Raw genomic sequence first — 26,904 nt, forward strand, 5'->3', positions numbered from 1 at the left:
TTTTGATCACTACGAAAGGAATTGTGATAACATTCCATCTTGAAACCAGCCTTGGTATACTGTCTAATTTAGTTTTTAAAAATCAGGAGTTTGTCAATCGATGTAACGCTGCAATGGTAAGCTCTTATTTCGAAAGTAATTAATGTTTAAATGACCAAATAAAACTTTATTTTCGTGTCTAGACCGAAGAGATCCTAATGTGTTTGTACTGTCGACGTAAGTATTCATTTAAAATTTAATCAGATTAAAATAGTAAGTTCCTTGAAAATACTTGACTTCCATTTTTGTTTAGGTGCAATTTGCTTCTGTTTTCATTCAGGTGCAATTTGCTTCTGTTTTCATTCAGGTGCAATTTGCTTCTGTTTTCATTCAGGTGCAATTTGCTTCTGTTTTCATTCAGGCGCAATTTGCTTCTGTTCTTATTCACGTGTAATTTGCTTCTGTTTTCATTCAGGTGCAATTTGCTTCTGTTTTCATTCAGGTGCAATTTGCTTCTGTTTTCATTCAGGTGCAATTTGCTTCTATTTTCATTCAGGCGTAATTTGCTTCTGTTTTCATTCAGGCGTAATTTGCTTCTGTTGAGATGACGAGTAGAAAACAATAGGTCTATTGTTAGAGCATAAAACATACAACCTCGTAACCAGGGTCTTGTGGCCCGGAGTTGTTATTACGCTATTAACTATCAACTTTATCAACAAGGAAAAATGCCCTGGGAACGAGGTTGAGAAACATAGGAACAAGAATTTTGAACATCCTTTTAGAAATTTGGCATTAAATTATGTAGCAAAAAATTGTTCATTCACGGAAATAAATTCTCGCGAAATCTAAAAAAATTCAAAATTTCGATTTGTGAAATTGAATTGAATTAAATTCTCACGAAAAATATATATTCCAATAACTTAATTCTTCAGTGAGAGCATGGAGATATACTAATATTACTACTATATTAATAAACGGTATTTCCATTAAAAAAAAGTACAATGGAATCTCTCTATCTCGAACTTCTCTTTATCTCAAACTGAAGTCTTTGTCCCTTGTATCTCGAACAAAAATTTTGGGCCCTTGCGAGTTCGAGATAGAGAAATTCCAAGAGGTCTTTCAAATAAACCTCGAAATTACTTTAAGAGATTTATTTCAAGAGCTCTGGAGCCGAGAAAGAAAAATATCAGAAATAACAGGAAATAATGTCACAAGGTCCGTGGTTCGGTCCACAGCGTGGGCATGTTTAGCAAGTGTCTTCACCACAGCTACGGGTCAACCCATGCCATGAGAGGAAAATTGGGTATGCAATGCCGGTGTATACCTAATGCATATATTTAGAACACAGGACCCACGTTGAACAGTGTTCTCAACACTGAAGTGGTTATATTCTGTATGAATATTCGGAATAATAATAACTGAAGCATGAGACTTTTCCTTCCGTTCAGGGAAATCAAATGGCCAGCTATCCTCCTCACCATTCACAGATCTTCTTTTTAAGCATAATATTTAACCTCTTTTTTATATCAGGACAGCAAGATGTTCGTATCGCCGTCCCAATGTCAGAGAAGATAAGATGCCCTGGGGACGAGGTTGACTCAGCCATAACATCTATTATATTATCACTCACAGATAAGACAATCTTTTTATCCAAGCTATTATTTTTACTGTCTGAGAAAAAATGTTTGGCATGACTAGCCAGAACTGGTTCGTTTGTTTTTTGCTTTGGCAAAAATTATCAACAGTTTGAATTAGCCACCAAAACTTACATTTATTCATTTATTTATTTTACCTTGAAGGTTCCAGGAAATCAGGAAATCGTACATCATGGCCAAATGTAACACATCACATTACTAATAGTGATGTATTTTTTCCAACCTCGTCCCAAGGGCCCTTTTTTCTCTTTCCAAGAGAAAAAAGTGCCTTGGGGACGAGGTTGGTATTTTGATAACCTCTTCCCATCGCTATTTAAAAAAAATTCATCGCAAAGTTTTTCCTTTTCTGATGTTGAGATGGCGATCTTTTGTTCCCCACCGACCCGATAGCCACGCAATTGAGAAAAATGTCTGCACGTTGCCGAACAGCGCTGTTAGATTTCTAATCCAACCGGAAAGAAATAACTGCAACGTCGTTCTCAAGGATTTTTCCTATTTTGATATGAAAACAAGAAATATCCCTGGGAACGAGGGTGAAACCAACTGTATTATTGTCACCTGACCAAGCACCTCATAAATTTATTTGGAAAGCAGGATATATAACAAAAGGTTGAGGATCAGTGGTTATTGCCACGACATATAACAAAATCTATCGCACGATCACTGGTAAAATACGTTGCAAAAGTCAGTTACATCGCCAATTTCAAAGCGTAAAAAAAGAAGTTATTATATAATTATTTTATAACAGAATTATTATCCAGTATAGATATGACATATGCATAAATGGCACAGTGCCTCTGTTATCCCTGTTTATTAGGTGAGCGAGACTAAGATTTGCGTTAATAAAAACCGTAAATATTAATTTTAATAATATTAATTTTGCTATTTCTTAATTCTTTCTTTTTCTTCTGCATCTCGTATTAAAAAATTGATGTTACCTTTCAAATTTGACAAAGTGCTTCATTTAAATAGACGTTTTTTATAATTTTTCGCCTTAATTTTACTTAATCGAATTTTAAAAACGATATACCTTTCCAACCTGGTGTAAATAGAGCTTTAATTATACTATATTCATAGAAGCAGTTTTTTGTCAGATAATTCACTATTGTAAAAATCTCATTGGCCCCTTCTAGGCATTAACTGTAGTTCGCAAACAATTAAAATAAAAATGCCAGTGCAAAGGGCGTCCGTCCACAACAATAAAACAGTGTGACTAAAATAAGATACAAAAAAGCTACATGTCGATTTTAATTATTTAAAAATCCATCCCATCGATAGATGCATATTTTTTGTTGTTTACTAACCCCAGGCGATCAAAATCAGATGATTACACGTGTTCTACTCTCAATTCCATTCATGCTTTGCGAGCTTCGTCTTCACGTACTCGACTTTCTTAGGATATATCTTGAAGAAAATGTTACGAGTCGATGTTTAATCCACCCCTTCAAAACCTTCTGTATTTTCTATAGCAAGTCTTAATTTTTCGCGTAATTCGTGGTAGCTTCCATAGGGCGGCAGGTCGAGTCTATTAAAACTAAAAAAGAAGACAAAACATACTTTACAAACAGAAACAGAAATAGGTCGTTCGTTAAAAAATAAAAAGAGTTTCTCATTATTCGAATGATAGTGCTAAATATTTTATTAAAAATAAAGGAATCCAAGACAAAAGAATCATTTATGTTCCATTTTTTTCTTCTTTACAGCTTTTGAATAGCTCCAAAGCAATATGAAAATCTATAAGTTCGTTTACTCCCTGATTGTAGACAGTGTGTATTAATCCGCTATTCTCAACACTGATTGGTCATATTTTTTACGCATGTTTATGGAGTGTAGCGTGCGTTGTGTGTTCAGCTAAATGAACACATCGAAGAAAAGTATGAAAAATTTAAAAATAAATCGAGAAAAAAAACTCACCACGTATGAGATCTTGGAAGTTGGTGCGCATTTCCCCACCGTTCAATAGCAAATCGTTGCGGCCCATTGCTTCCATATAATTCAGCAAACCCGTTCATGGGAACTCTGGATGTCCCAGTAACGAATTGTAACAGCCTCGCTTTCATTTCGTTATCGAACGTCAATACAGCCTGGAAAGGAAAAGTGAATATTTCAACTAAAAACTCATGAAGCAATAAAACACCGTGTGCCGACAATAACATTACAGATGTCACAAACAACGACATTCTGGATAAACGAAAACTACTACTGCTATTATCCCGACAAAAGACCCCGGCGACATCAACAACGACGACGACAAATTGTCTTTTTGTACAAGTCTAATGATGCATAACAGAAAGCTAGATCACAATTAAAAACGTTTGCAACTAGAATAACTTAGCAAGGCTCAGTGCATTGTGGGATTAGGAACTTTAAGTCACCTTCCAAAACCACTGAATAACCGCATGTTTGTCATGGTAACCACTCCGGTACTGCGTATGCTTTCTCCAATCGTCACAATCAATTTCGCCGAGACCGCACAGCAAATACTAAAAACGAAAAAAACAAACTTTGTCAAGACACAAAACACTCAGGCTTGGAGGAGAAAAAAAGCAAGCTTACTGGTATGATCATAAAAGTTATACGTCGCACTTACTAACCTCGAGTTCGCGTTCGTCGAAGACTTGAATTAACGATGCAGGAATGATGTCTTGGAAACCCTAAACGAAGTAAAGAATGTTATTTATAAATAAACTAAATCATCCTGTATTCTGAAGTAAAATAACCAACCACGAATAGAACCAATTAAGATTTATCAAGCAAGTGTCAACAAAGAAAGTTTATTTGAAAATAAATAAAAAAAAAAATTGCTGCTCATACGAAGAAGCGCCTCAAGTATTTAATATGAATTTGCGCTTTTAGAACAACAAAGTATTCTTGGGGTAATGTTGCGATAAGAAAATATTTAATCTTCACTTCTGAGAAGCACGCATAAAGTTCGGCTACAGATTGCGTGTTTTACTAATAATTTTGTTTTGAACATTTCCACCAGTATACCTTCATGAAGGCTCCCATTTGGCCTTTAACTCGATCAACAAAACGCCATTTGATAACCAAACTATAAAAAATCCAAAACGGGAACATACAACAAAAACATATATTTCAATGCATCAACTGATTCTCCACATTTTTAAAATCCTTTATTCACGCTGTTCAAACGGGGCTTTTAGAAGAACTATGCACTCTCACGGCTCTCCACGCTAAAAACAAACATGGTACATTCGGCTGGGTTAAGTGAGACTTAACGTGAGTATGTTAATTATTGGTGATGTGGAGATAAAGGTCCTCGCTTTATACGTACACTTTTTAACTAGCGCGTTCATAACACATTTCAATCAGCCACATACACTGCAAACCATCATATCCAACAATATGCAGCGAAGAGTCGAAAAGAGAAATGTTGGGTAACAGGACATAGAACGCGTTGATATTTTATTGTATTTAGTGTGAGAAATTTCTTTACTTTTACGGCAATTTCCCAATACGAAATTCATAACAAAAGTACTTTTTTATTTACTGTACCATAAATACACAAGTCTCAAACTTTTTAGGAAAAAGATTAAGATCGCAAAAATTTAATTCAAAGCTTCGCGTTTGTTACTTCCATAGCATTCTCGTGGCAATTAAACAAAAGTAAATCGCATATTGAAATAGCAAACTGTAGCATTAAAATCTACATAGTAAAGATTTTAGTGAAATTAAAATAAACAAAATCGGTAAAAACCCTGAAATTTCTGACACGAAATCAATGGGATTATTTCGAAAGCCCTGGGTGCAGTATAACACTTACTCGATATATTCCGTCTTGTTGCTATTAGTAACAGGAATGCTTTCGCCATCCGGTTTCAACTCCCTACTCACAACTTGTCCGAAGGCTTCTTCTTCAAGTTGAAATCGCAGTTCCAAATCTTCAGGGTCGTTCTCTAGCAACCACACTAAACTGTTGTAATATTCAGAATCCTGAAAAGCAAAAGAGGGAACGTGCAGGTAAAAAATCCACTTTGCTTTTTAATGACACTTGGTGTTGAACGCATAGTACTGTTTTGTGTTGAAGTAGTGGATGTTTTCAAATCCCTTCAAATCCAAAAACAAAGTCACACTTACGACACTCTCCATGTCTCGCAAGTTGATTTTCTTCCCCAGCATCATTTTATAAAATGGTCGAATAAAGAACGCTAAAAAAATACCATTGGAATATCAAAGAATGCGTATGCTACAACTGGTTAAAAGTATTAGTGAACTATTGTTCCATTCCAGATAATTTTCAAGCTTTTTTTTTTAAATATTTTATATACTGCAATATATTTTGACGTTTTAACGAACAGTTGTGTTCAGCCATACTAAGCAATATAAATGAACAAAAGCCTATCAGCAGAACATCACATGCACAACACCAAACTTGACAAAACCAATAACGCGTCTCACCGTCTAATAATTTCCCATGATACACTGCCATTCCGGCGACGCGACCAATGAATTTAAAGTAAGACAAATGTTGGTCGTTGCACATACCGGAGTTGGGATTGATTTGCAACGTGTAATTGTCGCTGGAGAGAAGAGAAAAAAAGAAGATTATTGTTACGTAACAGCAGCTATACAGCGTACATGCATAAGGCTGTTTTCCACAGTGCGAAAAATTCGAAATCTATATTATAATACCCGTATACGTCTGTCTGTCTGTCTGTCTGTCTGTCTGTCTGTCTGTCTGTCTGTCTGTCTGTCTGTCTGTCTGTCTGTCTGTCTGTCTGTCTGTCTGTCTGTCTGTCTGTCTGTCACGCAAAATGGTAGCTTAGCTGCGCAATAGCGAGAAGCACGCAATGCGGTATAAAAAGGACGGGCGAACCCGTGGATTTTCCACGGGCTAACGACTAGTATTGTAGAAATTGCTTCCAAAAATTGTCTTTAATGTGCAAATTTTTGTTTTGTTTTTATTAAAAACTTGCGTTGTCCATTGTGTTGTCCATTGCGTCAAATTTGGATTAACTCCAAAATGAAGCGACGTGAACTATACATTAAACATTTAAAGTCTTTGAAAACTAGCACTAATTTGTTTGGCATTTGCAACTTTTTAATTGAGGCGTTATGTAATAGACAATTAATAAATAAATTTGAAATGCACAACAATTATTGATTATCGAGAATTTCATATTTCTCGTCACGCCCAAACCTTTTGCAAAATTTAGAAGGATAACGTACGCACTATCACTTAAGCATTACATGAACCGAAAATGTTGGAACTCTCACCTTAAGTCTACTTATGCCAAGAAAAGAGTTTTGCTATTTTATTGGTGCACCCGAGAAATACTTTCTTTAAAAAACAGATAAGTCGCGGTACTTACGTAGCCGAGTATTCGAACAATCCATAGTACGGATTAAATATCTCCTTCGACAACAAGTAAAACCATTCCCTATAAAATAGAAGAAAGGTTTGTCTGTTCAAATGCTCTTTTCCTTAAAAGAGTTAAAAGGGCGGCAATACACAAAGTGTTAAAAGGGCGGCAATATGCAAAGTGCTAATGTCACCTCTTATAACGACAGAGAAAAGCAACTTCAAATTCAAGAAAATACTCAAGCAATAACTAGATAGTGTTAATAGTAGAAAAGACTTAGTTTGATTTCCTGTTTGACATTTAAACATGGAAGAGCGTTCGGATCAGTGAATTACTTGCATTTCAGCCCATTAAACAACCGCGAAGAAGAACATCAATAGTCACCTGGACACTCCTCCATAATCAAGACCTACTTCGCCATCGAACACAATCCATAACTTCGTCTTCAACAATTCCACTTTGTCGCAATTCGACAAAACAAAGCGATATGAGTCCTCCATAATGGTGCTACGACGTATGTGAATCTCGTATTTGTTTGGGACATTCTCCTGAGAAGTCAATAAAAATGTACAGTTAAAACAAACACACTGTGGTTAGGACCAGTCCTTTTCGGAACAACGTATGATCCCAAAATACAAAAAAAGGATGGCCTATATTGTTTAGTCATGTTCGTTGGAAAAATAATGCAGTGTAAATAGATATTTTATCACAAAATTTCCCTTATACATAAAATCTATTACAAGCCTATTTATTTAATGTAGCTAGTTACTGTTCATTTAAAGACCCTATTTACAGGTCGGTTTATTTAAAGAAACCATTTACAGGTCTCTTTATTTAAAGTAGCTAGTTACAGGTCTCTTTATTCAAAGGCTCTATTTACATGGCTCAACATTCAAAGAAACTATTTACAGGTCTGCTCAATTAAAAAAATATTTACAGGTCCCTACATTCAAAGAAACTATTTACAGGTCTTTTCATACAAATAAGGCTACTTACAGGTCTCTTTAGTCTCGATCTGAAGAAATCATACTTTCTCTTGTAATCACGTGAATAAGGAATCGCCTGAAAATAGATCAGATGTAGCTAAAGTGGTGATCATGTGATATAAAGACAATGTGAAGGTCCAACGTTTTTACAAACCATTTTTAGTAAGGACATTTGTAGCCGTAAGCAATTTTTATACGAAAGATACAGCTAGCAAAAAATTGAAAAAATTAAAACAATAAAGAATATGGGTTACTTGTGATTTCTTTTTAGCTTGCACTTGCAGTCGTGGATCTTCCCATTGTGTCGATTGTGTTTCTATAGCAACATTACAAAATTACAAAAAAAATTAACACCCAAAAAAGTGGATTAAAAATTTTTAAGTACAATAAACAGAGAAGCAAGCAAATCCAGATTTCCATTGCTAGTCCTGATTGATCGGTTTAAAGGGGAACGTCTCTTTAGCATGTAAATTACATGCGCACGAACCAGAATGCCAAGTTCTCATGTGTCATTAAACATCTCCTCTATAGACCAATCAAAAGGCCGGCTGAAAAAGCCAACATAATCCCTTTAATAATAGCCGCATTCCGTCTGTCTGTCTGTCCGCGAAAGTCGCGTCCTGTTACGGAAACACGAAATGCGATATATAAAGGAAGGGCGACCCCGTGGATTTTTCCACGGGCTAACGACTAGTCTATATTAATACCCGTATACGTCTGTCTGTCACGCAAAATGGTACCGAAAGTAGCGAGACGCACGTAATGCTGTATAAAAAGAACGAGCGAACCCGTGGATTTTCCACGGGCCACCGACTAGTTTTCTATAATTTTCCAATTTCAGTCGACTCCAATTGAGTTACGCATTGTTAGCAAAAACAAGATGAGTTGTTATTTTTCCTTCTCACAAATAACCAGGCTGGTGAAAATCCTGCTTTAAAAGAAGCACAAGGGTGGGTTTGGTCGCATCTGCACAACATAAAAAACTTCTAGACGTATTGAAGAACCAAAACAAAAGAAAACAAACAAAACAAAAAACAAACAAAAGAAAACTAAATAAAATAAACAAACAAACAAACAAACAAACCGTGATCTATGAAAAAGACTCTTCCATCTGAATGCACTCTTTCCTCCCAACCAGCCTAATATAAGAGAATTTATTTTAGCCAAATGACCTTATAATACAACATTTCAAGAGGGTATATATTCTATGAGAAGTTTAGGAAATTTCAGGGAGAAAAACTGGTGGGCAAATTTTAAATTACGCCAATAACCAAATGCCTGGTGCTTGTTTGTTTCATGCTTAGAAGTTCAACACTAACAGACCTATTAATGCAATGCAAGTCACACTACAAAATATAATAGGGCCTGGCATACCGCGATAAGACATATATTTACAAAGTATTATTGTTCTCAAAACCTTGCAAAGAACGTCCTACGTAGATCGGCGTGTTACTTCGCTGGTTTTTAAAGACAGTTTTTTTTTAAAAATTCGGTTCTTAAAAAGTTCTTTTTTGTTAGCAACCGAGTGAAAGCAACGGAAACGGGAAATGCGTGATTTCCCGTAAATTCCGGACCCGGCCGGTATAGTTAAATGTATACAAAGAAAGTACCCTGGATACTCACAGGAAGCGGTCCAAGGTCTTTGGCGTCATTCTTGTTGTTTATTCGAGGATCGACCTGTTATAATAGAACAATTCAAGATTCAAAATCCTAAAAAGTACGAGTTTAAGCGACATTCCACTGCAAGCACAAAACGATATGGATGAAGCTAAACACCGTGGTTTCTGAAAGATTAAAAGCGCCTTTAACAATGTGTTTCAATATCCATGCAACTGCGAATGGTTTTAACACGCTGCGACACGACATTGCTCAACCTACCCACACTGTACTTCTGCTATTGTGATCGATAAAGAACACGCGTCCATTTTGTGCTAGCTGCATGGCCCAACCGGGTGGTAAGGGCATCTCACTCTGACTAGGTACATCCGGGTGCAGGCGTTCTGTGGAACGCTCTGGTCTAGGATTGGCATCAGCTTCCGGTGGACTTTGATTTTCAACAGCTGATGACGTACTACTGAAAAATAAATGAGTAATAAATAATCTTCACATATCTGCTATATTATCTTTGTCTACTTCAATTAGCCTCGCTTAAACTAATTGTAAGCGTTTATTAATGAACCTTTACTTACGATCGTGGTCGCACCCAACTAGTTGTTCTGGTGTTGTGGTCAATAAAGAGAGTTTGACCATTGACATTCTAGATTAAAAGAAAGTAATCTATATAATAATTGCCTGTGTTTACTTCAGTCAGTAAAAAAAAATTGGATTATATTTTTGGTTTATTGCGTTAAAAAATTTTTATGTGAATTATAAAAAACTCAAATGCAACCATGTTAAAATAGTACATAAAACAGTAAAATCCGCAAAAACAATTTCCTTGTAGATTTCTCGTGTTTATTTTCGACGACCGTAATTTTAAGAAAATTTTCGTATTTACTTTAAAAACGACATTTAAAGTTTTTGCTCATAATATCTCTGGAATTTTACACATTTTCACATGATTTTTCTTTGAAGAGAATAAGCAAAATCTTTTTAAAGCTCTCTCCACTAAAAAAAAATGACTTCATAGGAGAGCTTGGAAAATTGACTAGGAATTTTTGAAAAATCTTAATTAGTTCTGGAGATATAGAGGTCTGTTTTTAATAAATATTGCATTACCTAAATATTTTTTTCTGTTTAAATATGTTCGAAATATGAAACCGAATAGGTATAACCATGTTACATCCAACATAACTTGTTAAAACTATTAAATACAGCATCTTTTTAGCAAAATCTTTTAACTCTTTCATATGTTATCTACAATAATAATAAAACAAAAAATAGCAACATACCCTACGCTCCTCCCATCCAGGGGGTAACTGTGATTCAGGGTCCACCTAAAACATAGAAATGACGTCATCGATGCTTTTTAAACGTGCTTTTCTTATCATAAGACCTGATGGTTAAAGATGATAAGACAAATAAAGAACAAACAAACAAAGTAAATAAATGAATAAATAGTCGAAATTAATTGACCAACAATGAGTTTGGTCAATTGAACTCGTTGCTGGTCAATTAATTTCGACTATAATCTAAATGCCACAATGTTCTTGGTTTATCAATAAATAAATAAATAAATAAATGAAGAAAAAACCATCAGTATCATAAGTATTCTAATAAAAATACCAGCTCAGCAGATTCCTCAACACTAATATGACGGCGCACATTTCGAAGCAATTCTTGATTGAAATCCACTTGTGATTCACTTGGAGTACGCGTTGTTTGTGCAATTCTAAATAATTTCGTAATCTAAACTAACATACCATGATCGGAAAAGCAATTCTTTAAAGTGTCGCAAGATATGAGTTAAGGTGAGAGAATTTCATTCCCAAAGAAAATTAAATGGCTTATAAGTTTAAGTTCCAATTGGTAATTAGGCAATTAAGTCCTATATGAGAGAAAAACACAACCATACCGTGTTGGTCGAATCCATGTTGTTGTTCGGTTTGAATGATTGACATAAAACGTTCGTCCATTTGCATCCTGTAACATAAAAAACACGATTACACACTTTCCTAAAATAAAATCCAGATTTCTCAATGTAAAAAATACTTGAAAATAATATGAAGCAGAAATATTGAAAAATCCATTTTAAAAGTATTTTAGAACTATGGGGGCGTTTATTAAATTTTTCGATTTTAATGGGAGGCGTTAAAGGAGAGGGGGAAATTGTCCTTGTCAATTATATTGAGAGCTTGTGCAGCTCAACCATATCTTCTTCCCATATTTCATATAGATATTTATAAAGATCATTATCAATGAAACTCAACGCATTATGTTTCAAATTTAAACAAGCGTCTATTAGAGGAAGGCCTCTATTAGAGAGATGTTTATTAAAAAAAATCATTGAAAGGAGGGCGTTTAATAGATGGGCGTCTAAAAGAAGGGAGCATTTATTCGAAGCATTATGGTGTTAAAAATATTGAAAGTATCTTCTTTATTTTCTCGAAAACTTCAAATTTTCCAACAAAAGGAAAAGTACACCAATTAATAGAACCTTCTTTGTTCCATTAAAGATATTATTTCGGTTTGTCTGTTCAGTATTCATAATACTATAGAAATTTCTTGAACATGATAGTTTAGTAGGCGACGTTTCGGGAGATCCTTCTCCCATCATCGGGCAAAGTAAAATGATGTTGCGCATGTATTTATATAATTGCAGAGGATCGAAATTCATAAAAATTTAACCAATCAGAAACGAGCTGATAATTACAGTTAATTACGGTAATTAACATTTTCGGACCTAGATGTTCTAGTTGCATACTAAAACTGATGAGTTTGAGTATTTTTAAACTCAAAACAAATACAGCCAAAAATAGCAACAACAACAACAAAAGGAAATTAAAAAGGAAATGTTACAGGAACTGAAAACACCATAATAATAAATGTTTAAACAACTAAAAAATTATAAAAGTAATATGAACACACAGAATTTAGATTTTCTCCTTCCTTACCTGTCTTTCCTCCCAGCCACTTGGTAGAGGTTCCAGGCTTGTGCTTTCTAAGGAATGTTGATGTGTGATTCCAGACGCATTTTCATCTGCATCTTCAATGTTTACAGCTTCCCAGCCAGGCTAAATACAAAAGCAAAAGAAAGTTTGACAGACTGTTGTTTACTTTCACAGTTTAACAATAAATTGACGCCAGCGTTACAAAATTTTTTTAGGAAAACAGCTTTCTTCAATCTATCTAAGAGGAGAGGTTTTGACGCAGAAAAAAATTGGTGATTTTGACAACATACAGTAATTTAAATCCATGTTATTTAAAATATTTGACCCTTCTCCAAATTAAATTCACATCAAAAATGCCATTTTGAAGATCGCTAAATTCAATTTATGTGGAAAATCTCTTTTAAGGTACTTAGTTAAGTGACAACGCAGGGGCTAATGGTCTGAAAAATATAGAATTGTTTTTTGTTCAACACTAAATTCTGTGAAAGATGAATATTACATGAAATAGCTCTTTGTTGTGTATCACGCAGCGGTGGACGGTGTAAATGTAGTTGCAAACAAGTCCAAAAAGCTCAGCATGGTGACGCACTTTAAAAAGCAAATTTATATTTTTTAAAGGACACCAAATCAGAATTTTTGCTTAGATTATGTAACTTTGTCTTTACATTAAAATTACATCAAAAAGCTTTTCACAAAAACTTTTTAAGTACATTTTGTTGTTTGAGGATTCTTGTTCCAAATTTCCAAACGTAAAAAAAAGAAAAAAAGAAAAGAAAAAAAAACAAAGTATGGTGCGTCTTAAATTGAGACCTTCTGAAGCTTGAAGAAACGCGCCATATTTTTTTTGTCATGCCAGACATCACTAAAAGTGAAAGATAACTCTGCCTAGCGTTCACACAGACAGCTGTTTAGTTGAGCTTGCACAGCTTCTGGAGCTCAAATAAGAACTTTAAATGTACTAGGAGACTCATTGAACAGTACCAAAAGAACTGAATTCTGGGTAAATAATTGCACTAATAAATGAGAATATTATTTTTCCTCAAAACTTTATTTTCAAGGCCGTGATAAGACAGTGAAAAATTGTGGACATTAATTTCACTAGGGCTTCCTTTTTTTCTTTACTATTTGTTTCTCCTTTTTTAGGCATTGAAGGTCCTTGTTGCGCTCTTAAAAGTTCATGTATTCCAATACGTATAAGTTTTGGTGGCCCTACATTTCAAGAATCTATAAGGGACAATAATAACAGTATAATTGGACGTAAATTACACGTTGACTGCCTCCTAAAGTGTAATACAACAAGAATAAGAATAAAACTCATTGATACTAGTTTATAAGATTATTTAAAATCATTTTATTTGATGGTGAAATAAAATGATTTTAAATCCCTACTACTGTGAATTATCTTTTCATGTTCTGAATAAATAAAACACAATTATTTTCCCTTCACCTGTTTTATTATGTTGTAATGAAAAAAACTCAAGTGCTTTAAATGAAAAAAGCTAAAACGTAAATAACCTACCACTAGGAGTATAAAAAAGATATCAAATTTAGTTATAAATTATTAAATTGTTTTTCCTTTTCTTATTTCACCAGTGAATAAGATTTTTAATTTCTTAGGACTGGATTTAAGCCAGCACTGTCTCTCCACCGCACTTACAGAAAAGAAAATATATCTCAGCTTTGCACAGCTACAAGTTTTCTTATAAAATTTCAAATATTATTTTGATCACATCTAATTGCAGAATGCTGCAGATATAATCCTTAGGTGTTTTAAATCTAGTGACCTGTATAGTAGCTTTCCCAACAATGGATTTACAAATATTTTCTTTGGCTTTGAAAAACACCTGAGATGGAGTATACTCCATGTAGATGAATGCGACAGTAGATATGGAGAATAAATTTTCAGACACAGAAACAGGTGTATGTACTGTAACATACTGTGGGAAAATCACAAGAGGCTATTAAGGTGACTTATATTAATTTTATCCTAGTCTGTTTGAGAAAAAAGGAAAGACCTATAATTAAATTTTACTTAGCAATCAAAAATAATTTATATTGAAAAGCAGTAAAGAAACTAATTTTATAGAATTTATAAAATTTAACATTCAATCACTGGAAATTGTAAGCATTTGTTATTGTTTAAGAAAATTCAACAAAAAAACAATACAAAATAACTCAAAATAACTTAACTTTAAAATCCTATGAACACATGGCTTTCAAAAAATCTCTTGCAGTACCTATAGTACTAATCTATTTGTTTGTTTTGTTTTTGCGGGTGTTTTTATTTTTGCGAGATTATTACGTTACTTCATTGCTAGAGCTATTTGATATGATTTTTGTTTATATGTCTGCGACTCGTGTGAAGATTTTCAATTTTTTCACAGCATATATAAAACATTCACTCTAAACTATTCTATAACTAAAAATTAACCATAGGTGAGTTTTCTGTGGGCCTAACAAAAATCATCGATGTGGTGGTGTAAAACCATCCATATAATGCAACTTTAACATTACTTTGACTTATTGCTCCAGTTGGGGAAACAAAGCTTCGATACAGAACTACTGTTTATTGAAATACAAAAGATTAAGAAATATTAAATTCATATTTTGTCAAAGAAAGATTGGATAAAAACAGCATAGAATTTGCTCTTCTATTAATCATCCATGAATTATTAAATCAGGAATTCAATTTTTATTTGACTAACTTTTAAAATTCCTTTGTTTTCCTTAACTATACAACATTCAATACAAAAATAATAAATAACAAATCAAATTTTAAAGAAATATGATCTAATCTTTTAATCCTTCCCATATTATATATCTATTTATTTACACACTGCATTTGGTATATCTTTCCTCTTTCTTTCCACTACTTCACACTGCACTACAGGACTCTATTATTTCAATTCCAACAGGTGTGACAAAGTTAAAATAAGAAGTATCTAATTAATAAATAAATACAAAAAAAAATAAACAACAAGGAATCTCTCCTCTAAAAATCACATTATATAGGTTTCATTTAAAAGAAAGCTAGTCTCTTCACATTCTTTTGTTTTGTGTGCATATATAAAAAGGTGTTGATACTAGTAAACACACAGTCTTGTGAAAGCATAAGAACAAAAACGTTTGAACCTAAAATGAGTGAGTGCAAGCGAGATACAAGGTATGTTACATTTCAACCTTTCGATTAAACCACCCATAAAGTATTTTTAGGAGAATGGTTGACATTATTACACAAACTTCACACAAAATTAACAATGTTATTTGCATCCAGCCATTTCTCCAGAAATCTCCAGACTTGTTACAAAATTATTCTTTTTATTTCTAGAGAAATATTCACTTATCATGAAAAGTCTCTTACATCACATGACATGTATGTAATACAGAAAGAGGAAGAGCAACTGAATCAACTACGGCATGAAGAACTTATGTTGCAAAGAGAGGAAATGTTACATCTCGATGCAGTAAAGCTGTTACAAAAAGATTTGAAACATGTACGTCAACCCTAAAAAAGGAAATTTAAAAACCCCACAGAAATAATTTTTTGTTTGTTTGCTTTATACCGCATGTAATAAACTGGTTACTTTTTCTTTAGATACGTTTGTGCATGAGAGATAAAGAGCTCCAACTTGAGCATTCCCGTTTACAATGCTACGGTCGACATCATCCCTTAAAAACAGACGTACATCTGAATAGACTGGAGCAGAATATTGATGAAAGTCACAAAAGACTAAACAGGTACTTTCAAAGATTTTCTTACTGCATACTACTTGCAGTAAAATCTAACGAGACATGAAATTAATGCAAAAATTTAGTGTCAAATTTTATACTAATCTACACTCAGTTATTAGGTTAATTTTAGAATAACCATGGGGATTGCTTATAACTTGAGATTAAAGATCCATAGTAAACAGCAGACCATCGAGTAAATTAAAAGCCATATTTATATTTATTTATGTCAAACTTTTCACCTTTCAATAAAGTTGTTTCACAAAATTTTACAAAAGGTACACCAATAAACAATTTGAAATAATTTTCTCTCGCAGCCCTAACGTTAATCCTTAAGATTTTCCAAAATTGGGGTTAGTGTCTTTAAAGTATTGAAAATGCGAAATCATCCATTTTTTATAAAATAAATTTGAAAACATATGATATTTAGGGAGATACCAGTTATTCATTACCCAGATGCTAACGAAGCATACACAACTAACAAAGGAAGCAGAGTATCTACACCAAGTCCAACACTAATACCAAGTCCAACAAGTACAAGTAGTCCAACACAGGTTACCACTTCAAAAATAACCTCCTACATGATGCCACAGCAACCAGCAAAGGTATTTTCAGCTATGCCTCGCTCTGCGAAAGGCCCACCAATGAAAACATGTATGTCGTGCAATCACAGCATACACCGAAATGCACCAGTCTGTCCGATATGTAAAGCAAAAAGTCATTCAAAGAATCCAAAGAAGAGAAAAGCAAGCGACTAACAATGGAGATATTAAACATTTTTTAAGCTTATAATAGATAAGCTAGTTTAACAAACATCTTTTAAAATCTAACTCCTTTTTCACAAAATAAGCACAATATTGTATTTAGAAACTGTATATTTGTATGTAAAATATTGTATTTTTTAATTAATGTAAATAGGTTGTGGTTGCAAAGAGCAGGAAGAAGTCAACACTGAACTATGCTAACACAACATGAACCAAAATACTATGACACGCGTCTGGTAATAAGAACATAATTTGTGCATGTTTAAACAAAGCAAAATTAGCAGACAATGTAATGTTCTTTAAACACATGCACATTTTACAAAACATGTTAAATATAGAAGGAAGAAAACACTGGTCCTAAGTGATAAAATATAGCTTCCCTATCTCCTATTTAATTTCCTGTCATCTCTATAATAATACATAGAGTGTCAACTGTTAAATTATCTGATGTTACGGCGCACAGTTAATATTACTATTTTAACGTCAATATGTTAATTTAAATAATGAAGCCATTACAGTGCACCCAAAACTTTGAGGCCACATAATTTTGAAAACAAGGTGGTAACGTCAATGATTTTTTACCGCATGGGTAACTAGGGATCACCTAGGACCAACTTGTGTAATTTTCCCAAACCTGGGTCCCTAAATCCGTTTCGAAAGTAGACAGGTTGATGACGTCATTAAAAAACCTTTAAACCCGAATATCTCTGCAACCGTTTATCAAATAATACATGATCCTATATATTTTCTTGATCACTGCTTTAAGCTCTACACAATAACCAACGTGAAAACAAGCTTCTGAATTATTTTTTTTGTGGATAGGTTGCTGACGTCATCAAAATTCAAAAAACGCTTCTTTTTCATTTTTATTCTGCCTCAGTGGATTTTTCAATGGGCTTTATTGACTAGTTTGTTATATTGAAACAGACATTATACAAACTTTTCAAAGGTCTCTATACACGTAGTAAACTAACCTCTTCTGGACGAGGCAGGGTCATTATTCTGTCAAGATCGCGTGCAATTGCCGCTGCATGAAAACCATCTCTCTCTAAAAACCAAATTAAATCACAACAATAACAACATGTAAAAAAGAGTCCCTCTGACAAAGAAATTTAATTACATGTAAACCTAAATATCAAACAACATCAGACAAGAAACGTTCTTTCAATACACAACCCTAAAAACTATGCAGCCTTACCAACACTTTCAACCTGACTGCTTCCTCTAAGATCTTCCTGCTGACTGGTACGACTAGCCGTATAGAGTAGTGATACTTTTATCTCTCCTCGAACACGTGATTTTGTGCTGTGCATATTGAAAAAAACAAAATTGAAATTAGAAAGGATGAAACTGAATGCTAGAAGTGTGAAAAGTGAGCTTTCACAAAAAAATTTGCAATTCGTTTTCCTCTATACACCTAGTCTCATCCTTTCACATAGAAACTCACCATCGAAATGAGTAACTTGATAAGCCAGGCAGGCATTAATATGCCCACGTACACGAGACTTCGAACTAGGTACAGAAGGATGAAGAATAAAAAAACACAAAAAAAGAAGTATGTGTTTAATGATGGACAAAACTAAATAGAAAACCTTATTTAAAATTACAACTACTGCTTTCCTGAAAAATTATAAGAATGTAAAAGACCAACCTGCGACCTTGGAGAAGGTAGGATTTTGCACCAGTTCTTTCGTCATCAAAATCAGCATCTTCCTAAAAGTTGTTAGAACATTCATAAATATACCAGACCTTTGGCATACAATCTGTCTACAAAAGTTTGAAGTCCTTAGTAAACTTACTCAGGGTGACCGCTAATAAAATGAGAACAAAAGTAAGGATATTAAGGAGAATTAAGGAGACAGATTGACATTTTTTAAGGATATTTTGCTGTGAACGAGAATAAAAAAATAAAAAAAAGATGGTTAATTAGTTCTCTATCTTTAATGTTACATACTATGTTCTATGATAAGAAAATTATACTTATTATACAAATATACATATAAATTATGCCGTGAAAGATAGAAAATATAGGATTTCATGTAACAAAGAAATATGTCTTATTTCACTTTTGATAAACAATCCATGGACACATTTCCAAAAAAGTTACGATCAGAAAAATTAAGAAATAAGGAGAAATTAAGGAAAATAGCTAAAATTTCAATTTTTTTAAGTATATTTAAGTACTTTCAAGGAGACTTTCTTTTTCTAAGGTTATTTAAAGAATTTAAGGAGGAGTGGTCACCCTGTTATTTAGCTTAGCGTTGCCCTTGTGAGGGAAACGAGGAGTCAGTATTATGTACAGTGTTACACCACATATAGGTGACAATAGCAAAGGTATTTTTTCGTTTTGACATTTGATATTTTTTAGTCAAGGCAAACAGATAAGACTTTTTCACAAGTAACATAAGTTGTTTTTACAAAAAATTAACAATCAAATAAAATTTGAATAAATATAATAATATAAACCAGGTAAAATAAAAAAAGTTATTTAAATTTCTAAATTTTCATGGCTGTAAATAATAGGATGGTTTCAAATCTTTAAATAGTGGCATTTTAAAGTATAGGTAGGAATAAAAAGGATGCACTGAAACACAGGTGTGTCGACTTTTAGGTTAGCAATATTGACTGACAGTATTAAACTTTGATTTAAGACATTTAGGGCGATGCTTATATTACAAAATAAAGAAATATTAGAGTATGCATGACTATGATAAGATGAAGAAGCTTGTAACAATTAATAATCTCAAAACATTTTAGTTAGAACAATAATATAAAAAACCTCAAACCAACTACCATCAAAGCAGCCTAGGCACATACTTAAAAAGTACAAAATGATGTTGAACTATGTTGTAAAACTTTCAGCATTGTTTAGCAAATTTTTTGTGTCTCTACAGGCTTACCTGAAAAATTTGTAATGTAAACTTACTAGTTATGGGGACATTAGCAAAAATTTAGGGTTCCCTTAAAGAGCAAATGAGTGCCCTTTCCGCGTTATGTATTTTATGTTAATTAATTCACCTCTATAATATTTATACATTGATAAAGTTAGGATGCGATAAAAAAATTTTAAAATTTTCATTAAATTTAAACATCTTTTAGAGCAAGAGATTTAGAATGACTTGTTAAACACCATTTCATTTTAGGATCTCCTTAAGTAGCAACACATGTTTTACAACCAAAAACTAATTTCTGTCATTGGGAAGGATAAGGAAAATCGTCTATCACCAAGCATTGATAAATAAACTTATTAAACTTATTGAAACACAAGCTTACAGGTATATTGTTTAGTGGCACCTCTGCTTCTCCAAGAAAATCATCTCTTGTCTAAATAAATAAAAACATTTGTAAAAATATTATTGGAATTTCAGTTCTTTAAAATGTATTTTACCTTCACAATCTACCAGTACGAAATTAAATTATTAATTTTCTGTGGAAGTTTTACCTACATGAAATTTATGTCCTGGCATTAGTTCTTTAATAGGAGCGTCTACATTTGGAGTTTTTTTCATTCGAAAGTTTAAAGATCATAATAAAGGAGGGTGTTACAATAAACACAGACCGTCTTATTTCTTTCTTGTATTATTACTATTATTGTAGATTATTTTAGGGATAATCTCACTATAAACAATTTAGTTTATCTCTGTTAAAAATAGTAGGAAAAAAATAAACTTTTGCAGGAGCAACACTGGATTTTAGGTATATGATTAATTCCCAATTCTGATCACATGTGTTAGAATGACTGAATGAGTGAGTGAGTGATTTTTTGTACATCGTTAGACATTAATAGCTTATGATATCAATTTGACGGTGAATTTTTTTGTTTTACTTATAATACTACCACAGTAATTGTATATATACATATATAAAAAATTATTTGAATTCTTGGAAGAAACAACTTAACTTACCAATCGATTTTCGTCAAAAATTTCAAATAATAATTTATGGTTTTCTTTATCAACCTAGAGGGATAGAAACAAAGGTTTTTATGAAAAATAAAGATACACTAAAAAGGTTAGAACAATTTTGAAATAATCAAACAATTTCCTTTCATTCACAGTGAATGTAAAATTAATTTTCTGTGTGATGGTGAAAGGTTCCTCAGTTTTATATTAAGCAACACTTCAAGAAAAAAATGTGCTTTTTTTAAGTGAAAGATGTTTTAACAATCTTATATGTTATCACCAGTCGACACATACTACACAAAAGGTAGTTGCAAAATAATCAGGAACAAAAAAAGGACACCTACTCTGAGAAAGAAACTTGAATTCCAATGGGGATTCAAAGTCTAAAGGCAAACAAAAATCATTAATTGTCCTTCCCACGCAAGAAAAGAGATTCAAAATATAATGAGTGTTACCTTTTTTTGCACAGGTGTTTGAAGGGTTGCAAGAACTTTACTTCTTTCACGATCAAATAATTTGATCACACAGTATGGATCACTAGAAAAAAAAATTTTGTAGTAAGAAACATAGGGTCTAGTATAATTGTTTTTTCATTTTAAAGTGGCAGATTTTTTTTTCAGCAAGCACCCTTGACAATTTATAATTAGATTTTCTTTATTGCTTAAATATTTTAAGTTAGCATTAAAAGAACTAAAAATTTGAGTCTAAAATTTTATAAATTCAGAATAATTCATAAACAAAAAATGATAAATGTCTACTACAATGTTTGTAAAAACAATTAGAACGAAGATTGAGGCAGGCCTTGATTAAAAAATACAAGTATCAAGAAAGTTTGCTTTATACACTTCTTTGGAAGTCTTTACAAACCTAATTCGACTTCGGGATTTAATGCCTTGTTTAAAAAACATGGAGAATGAAGGGTATACAACACTTATTCAGCAAACAAAGACTAGGTTTCAACTGATTTATAAGTAGGTGAAAAGTGATATTTATAATGAACTGTCATAGTAATTAAAATATCTTCCCAGAAAAAAACACAAAGAGCGAGGAATATAATTATAACATGAAATTAACGTGAATCAGAAGAGTATGCAAACTGACAAATTTAAATTTATTATGAGTATTATTAGTTGTCCAAGCTTGAAGTCTACAAAAAATTGCTAACTCAGTGGGTGGATTTTCACCCATGAACATTGCAAAAAAAAAAGTAAGGAAAAATTAATGCAAAATATATACCTCAATCCAAAAATATCTTTCTTTGCTAAGTTTACACCTGCAATTATTTTGACCTTTAATATTTTGACATTGGGTCCTTCCTCGGTCTAAGACAGAGAAAACATTTAAAAAATGAAATGAAATTGACAAACGCAGACCTTTAATGTTTATTTGGAGAATAAATCAAAAACATTTTTTATGACATTAAGCATACCGCAGGAAGTCCCCATATTCTTCTTCTAAAACCATAATCTGTTCCACCTAAAATTTGTGTATTAGTTGACATCTGTATAAATAAAAAGAAAATTGAGTACATGGTGCAATTAAAACTACATACAGATAATAATTCATATTTCTAAAAAAGAAGATACATTTATTTTGATGTGGCTTGTTTGTTTCTCACGAGGGTTTTTTTAACCTAAGGAATATAAGAAGTTTGTCTTGATAATAATTTTAAAATATTATAAATTATTTTAATTTAATAATCAATGTTTTTGTGTTATAGACTTAAATTTTAAACTATTTCACAATTTTTGGCTGAAGTCACGAAGGCTTAGTCATGAAAGCTAGTTCGCAATTTCTTTACTCACTAATTTCTTTTAAAGGATAATTATATCACTACTCCTACTGTCTAAAGGTATAGGTTTCCATACGACTGCATTTTCCGCTCCGCTTTCTGTTACGTCTTCTTTTATTTTGTTGCCATAAAAAACAAAGCTGTTATTTTTAAATTTCGAAAAGGTTTCTGTTTACGACAGCCATTTAATTTTAAATATATTTTCTCTCAAGCGGCAAATTGATTTCCATAAGTTTGAACTCAACAACAAAGTGCTCCCGAGCTTTTTCTGCTAGAGCAGAAAATGCAGTTGTATGGAAACTTACATTAAGGTTTTCCACCATAATAATTGGCCTTTAAATGAACAATCAACAGCTTCTAATATGGTAACCCGCACTTTGGAAAGCGAATATTTAGACAAAGTGAAAAATGATTAGAGACAAGCAAACTTTTAAAAAAATAAATGTAACATAAAGCAAACTTTTAGAAAACAGAAAGATTTTAATCAATCGATTGCCTCCAGTTGGTCTGTAAAAAGTTAGTTACTTTAATTGCTGTGATGTGATTGGTCGATTTAGATCCTCTAATTATCTCCCCAACTAATAAATAGCCAAAGATTATTACGATCTTTGCCATTCAATAACAGCTGTAGCTGTCGAAACGTAACTGTCCACATGATAATATCTATATTATTCAATAACAATGACTGAACAAATAAGTTAATTCGTTAAAATTATTTAAAATTATTATTTGCAAAAGTTATTTCTTGAAAGATCATCTAAAACCTTCCTGGAATTTGCTATAAAACTGTCAAAAATCATCCTTGCAAAGGGTAAACATTTTGTTAAAAAATTGGTAAAAGGTTTTCTGACATAGTGTAAACATTGCTGTATTCAGCTAACCTTGTCAAAAAGTTGCTTACAGAGTCTAAACAATAGTGAAATAAAACGTTTTTTCTCCAATGTTCACAGGTTAAACAATTTACAGATGAAAATTTGCAGATGTAAACATAATATCTACATATTTTCCTTTTGACATTTTCACAGAGAAGACTGCAAGAAAACAGAATAATTGTTAGAGCCAAAAGTGAACATGTCTCGTAGTATATATTTAGTTCCTGGTATTTAACTTAAACTTAACAGGTTTTTTTAACTAAATAACTTGCCTAACAAATTTATTCAGGGTCATATTGTGACTTTTCTGGGTTTTTGTTTGTTTGATTTTTACCAGGTTATGGATTACAGGGATAAGGACTTTTACTTTTAAAACAATTTAGAATAAATGACTACAATGAAACTGCCACTATAACTAAAGTAAAATATGCCACTACAACCTGTGATGTAAAAAAGTTGTCTTTAAAACTACAAATAGTCCATTCCAATATTTTTGGCAAACTGGCCATTAAAAAATTTCCTCGGTTTTCAGGGTTTTATTAAAAATTTAATTTAACTTAATTGGGTTCTAAGGCCACTTGGTTTCCAGGGTTCTCAGTGTCCGCTAGACACCCCAAGTTAAAAAATATGAATTTTTTTCTGAAAGTTTATTTTATAGTATTTTTTAAGTATTTTTTCATCGCTTGTTTCAAAAATAACTACTAACAAGAGATCAATGGCAAATGAACAGTGCTCTTAGACTGCAACTACAAAGAGATTTTTTTTAATTAGGACTTCAGAATGGTGTTTTTATGATTATTCCGTTATATCAAATGGTCATACAGAAAATCCGCAGCGTTGTTTGACTAAAAAGCCTTAAAGGTTGCCTCCGACGTTATATTGATGCTGCCTAATTGAGTTCTATTCATTGAAATATTTAAGAAAATAACATTTGTTTGTTACAGAAAAGTTTAGTACAGCAAATAATTGTGAATAAACTCTCAAACTTTGTGCTACCTCACTTCATGCGGTTTTATCATGCTTCTTCTCGAACTTTGAAATTCATAATGGCTGCATAATTGACGTCACAAGGACCAAAGAATTATGGGATGCTTCCTATGCTGATTGAATTGTTTTTAGAGTCCGCTTGACATGTTTCGTTTAAATATTAATCAAAGATTGACGATTTAGAGTTAAAAAAAACTTTGTTGTTTTTAATTTTGCATAATGCAGAATTACATGTTTTTGTTCAAAGAACCAACAAATTTGTTAAATACTACAATAATTATGTTTTCTTAGGAGGAGTCGGAATCAGAATGTTTTTAACGTTGTACTTGGATTCCAGTTTGACTTAAAACAAAGCGGGTGTTTATCAGATTCATCGTTGGAAACATATTGCAGTGATAGTGGTGAAGAAATAGCAGAGCTAAGGCTTAACCTTATCACTACGTCATGGTGTAAATGCGCCAGTTGCAGTCAAATGACCACAAATAATTGTTTTTGCTGTTATAAACAAGAGTTTCAGTGGCATGTAAGTAACCTTATATTTGCCTAAGCTGATTATTAAGTAATTCAAATATATTCTTTAGATAATTTAGAAATAATATTGTGAATGAATATTGCATTGTGAGTGACAAAGATTTTGATTCAATTGTTTTGAGTAACAAAAGTTTGTGTGCTTAATTCGAGCCTGATGGAGTTTACACGGGATATATTGGAAGGGTGTGAAAAACGACTTAAAATAGGCTTTCCAAATTAAAATAAATAAATAAATAAAGTTATGTTATTCATGAGAGTTTTCTACAATTTGATCTTCACAGGGTCTTTACGCAGTGTGACGAAGGCTCGTTATATTCAAGGTTGGCAATCCTTCTCTCTATCCACTGCATGTTAATATTAACCTAAGATATGGCACGCAAAAACGCTTCGGGTATCAAAAAATCCTTGTATTCCATAATTGCGCTGACAGCAGGGTTCCGTTTGCGTTTTGACAATTTACTCCTTCCCAAACACCAAGATTACATACATTAAAATTGACATAGATTTCTTCTGATTTGATATCAATATTGTACAATTCAGAATGTGATTACGGATTTGTGGTCACAAAAATGTGATTATTAATTAGTTGTCATTAGACGATTTGGTATCAAAATTATGATATCTAATCAAAATTATGATAGCAAAAAAAAATTTTAAAAATTTAATTTCCGAAATCTCTCTTTGTAGTTTTCATGCTGCAAGAATGCGGCGCGAACCTCTTTTGGCTCTTGTGACGTCATGAGGTATCCTGATATTTTATACAAGATTTTAAAGCGTGTTTTTAATGCTGCAATAACGACAATCAAAGCTCAAGGTTTTAGAAAACATAGAATAAATAAATACTTTTTGTTCTTTTATTTTATAAGTTGCTCATTAAATAATACTTTTTTCTGTAATGTTTTTATGATCTCTTTCGATTAAGATTAACTTGTTATAAGGTTGGAGGCAAGCTTTAAAGACGAGATTTATACAGCATGGTTTAACTTCCAGCCTCATAGCAACTATAATGGTAGCTATAAATGTAGACAAACAACATTGCCAGAGAATCTCTAAAGCAGAGCTACCTACAGTACATAAAAAATCAAGTTGTAGTTGATCTATAATCTTAAATCACTCTGCAAAAAAACCCAGCCATTCCCAACTCTTCTTAACAGCGACCTCCATCCAATTAATATTTCTCAATTAGTCACAAAAACATTAAAAGTTTAAAATCATATCATATGGCTTCAAGTAAACAGTAAGATTACAAGTATTACCTAGCTAGAGCTAGCTAACTAGTTGCAACTAGCTAGTAGTTTGTGTGTAACCAATACACATACTTTTTGTACTGTGTTACCAACTTAGCTAACATTTTGTAGCACCCAGAATAAATTTAAATCAATTTATAACCAGGGAAGTTTTAAAATAAATTACTTTCACTTTTGAAGCAGTGACTTCAATTTAAAAGCTCACACTAAACGTTATATGTAAAAGTGGGTTTCCTCTTATGAGGTTTATTTGGCCTGGCTTGCCAATATACCACAACATAAAAGTACTGATTGAGCAGTCCTAACTATATGAAAGATCCTCCAGGTTTAAATTGTTTGCTGAAAACTATAGCTAACAATAATAGCTGCACACAAGAGTTTAAGGGTTTGGAGGAGGAGAGAAAAGCGAAGAGAATAAACAAATCTGCTTTTTCTTAAAAAACTATTATAGGGCTATAGCCAAGATGGCTTATGTCATACTTCCGTGTAAAATCGACATGCACACAAGCATAAAAGCTTTTGTACTTAACCATTATTAAGCTTCTGAAATGGATAGCCAGAACAAAAACAAAGTTGCAGATTTTAC

At 32.6% G+C, this 26,904-nt stretch overlaps 2 protein-coding genes across 5 annotated transcripts in view; one reads left to right on the top strand and one right to left on the bottom strand.

Annotated features, from left to right (window-relative positions):
- Window positions 1–2,244: 2,244 nt before the first annotated feature.
- LOC130644378 (E3 ubiquitin-protein ligase NEDD4-like) overlaps window positions 2,245–26,904 on the bottom strand; it is a 74,558-nt gene continuing 49,898 nt past the window's right edge. Inside the window, exons 2-30 of one of the 3 annotated variants that reach the window (XM_057449975.1) lie at window positions 22,319–22,391; window positions 22,126–22,211; window positions 21,345–21,426; window positions 21,234–21,272; window positions 20,893–20,946; window positions 20,261–20,311; window positions 18,639–18,700; window positions 18,186–18,292; window positions 17,962–18,035; window positions 12,498–12,617; window positions 11,459–11,526; window positions 11,170–11,275; window positions 10,836–10,880; window positions 10,134–10,201; window positions 9,823–10,015; window positions 9,568–9,621; window positions 9,029–9,083; window positions 8,199–8,260; window positions 7,955–8,020; window positions 7,343–7,506; window positions 6,968–7,036; window positions 6,054–6,175; window positions 5,733–5,803; window positions 5,419–5,588; window positions 4,626–4,686; window positions 4,229–4,288; window positions 4,010–4,117; window positions 3,549–3,718; window positions 2,245–3,168 (exon numbers count right to left, since the gene is read on the bottom strand). In XM_057449975.1, the coding sequence (XP_057305958.1) occupies window positions 3,066–3,168; window positions 3,549–3,718; window positions 4,010–4,117; window positions 4,229–4,288; window positions 4,626–4,686; window positions 5,419–5,588; window positions 5,733–5,803; window positions 6,054–6,175; window positions 6,968–7,036; window positions 7,343–7,506; window positions 7,955–8,020; window positions 8,199–8,260; window positions 9,029–9,083; window positions 9,568–9,621; window positions 9,823–10,015; window positions 10,134–10,201; window positions 10,836–10,880; window positions 11,170–11,275; window positions 11,459–11,526; window positions 12,498–12,617; window positions 17,962–18,035; window positions 18,186–18,292; window positions 18,639–18,700; window positions 20,261–20,311; window positions 20,893–20,946; window positions 21,234–21,272; window positions 21,345–21,426; window positions 22,126–22,211; window positions 22,319–22,390 (2,562 nt within the window). In that variant the 5' untranslated portion in view covers window position 22,391 and the 3' untranslated portion in view covers window positions 2,245–3,065. Of the gene's footprint in view, window positions 3,169–3,548; window positions 3,719–4,009; window positions 4,118–4,228; window positions 4,289–4,625; window positions 4,687–5,418; window positions 5,589–5,732; window positions 5,804–6,053; window positions 6,176–6,967; window positions 7,037–7,342; window positions 7,507–7,954; window positions 8,021–8,198; window positions 8,261–9,028; window positions 9,084–9,567; window positions 9,622–9,822; window positions 10,019–10,133; window positions 10,202–10,835; window positions 10,881–11,169; window positions 11,276–11,458; window positions 11,527–12,497; window positions 12,618–17,961; window positions 18,036–18,185; window positions 18,293–18,434; window positions 18,500–18,638; window positions 18,701–20,260; window positions 20,312–20,892; window positions 20,947–21,233; window positions 21,273–21,344; window positions 21,427–22,125; window positions 22,212–22,318; window positions 22,392–26,904 lie in introns of all 3 variants that reach the window. The other 2 variants (XM_057449966.1, XM_057449983.1) reach the window with 2 other exon arrangements.
- LOC130644433 (zinc finger C4H2 domain-containing protein-like) lies at window positions 14,399–17,283 on the top strand. Of its 2 annotated transcripts, none has more exons than XM_057450049.1 (4): window positions 14,399–14,460; window positions 15,823–15,988; window positions 16,090–16,232; window positions 16,654–17,283. In XM_057450049.1, exons 1-4 carry the CDS (start codon window positions 14,417–14,419, stop codon window positions 16,979–16,981), a joined length of 681 nt encoding a protein of 226 aa, XP_057306032.1. In that variant the 5' UTR covers window positions 14,399–14,416; the 3' UTR covers window positions 16,982–17,283. The 2 variants fall into 2 exon arrangements, with proteins under 2 accessions (XP_057306032.1, XP_057306039.1); XM_057450056.1 differs by lacking the exon at window positions 14,399–14,460 and adding an exon at window positions 15,278–15,657.

Source organism: Hydractinia symbiolongicarpus, chromosome 1 (assembly GCF_029227915.1).
Source record: "Hydractinia symbiolongicarpus strain clone_291-10 chromosome 1, HSymV2.1, whole genome shotgun sequence".
Taxonomy (NCBI): Eukaryota; Metazoa; Cnidaria; class Hydrozoa; order Anthoathecata; family Hydractiniidae; genus Hydractinia; species Hydractinia symbiolongicarpus.

Coding starts and splice junctions, on each gene's coding strand:
- LOC130644433 (XM_057450049.1), top strand. CDS start 14,417: ATGTACTGTAACATACTGTGGGAAAATCACAAGAGGCTATTAAG. Junction 14,461..15,822: donor AATCACAAGAGGCTATTAAG/GTGACTTATATT, acceptor TTTTATTTCTAG/AGAAATATTCACTTATCATG. Junction 16,233..16,653: donor AGTCACAAAAGACTAAACAG/GTACTTTCAAAG, acceptor TATGATATTTAG/GGAGATACCAGTTATTCATT.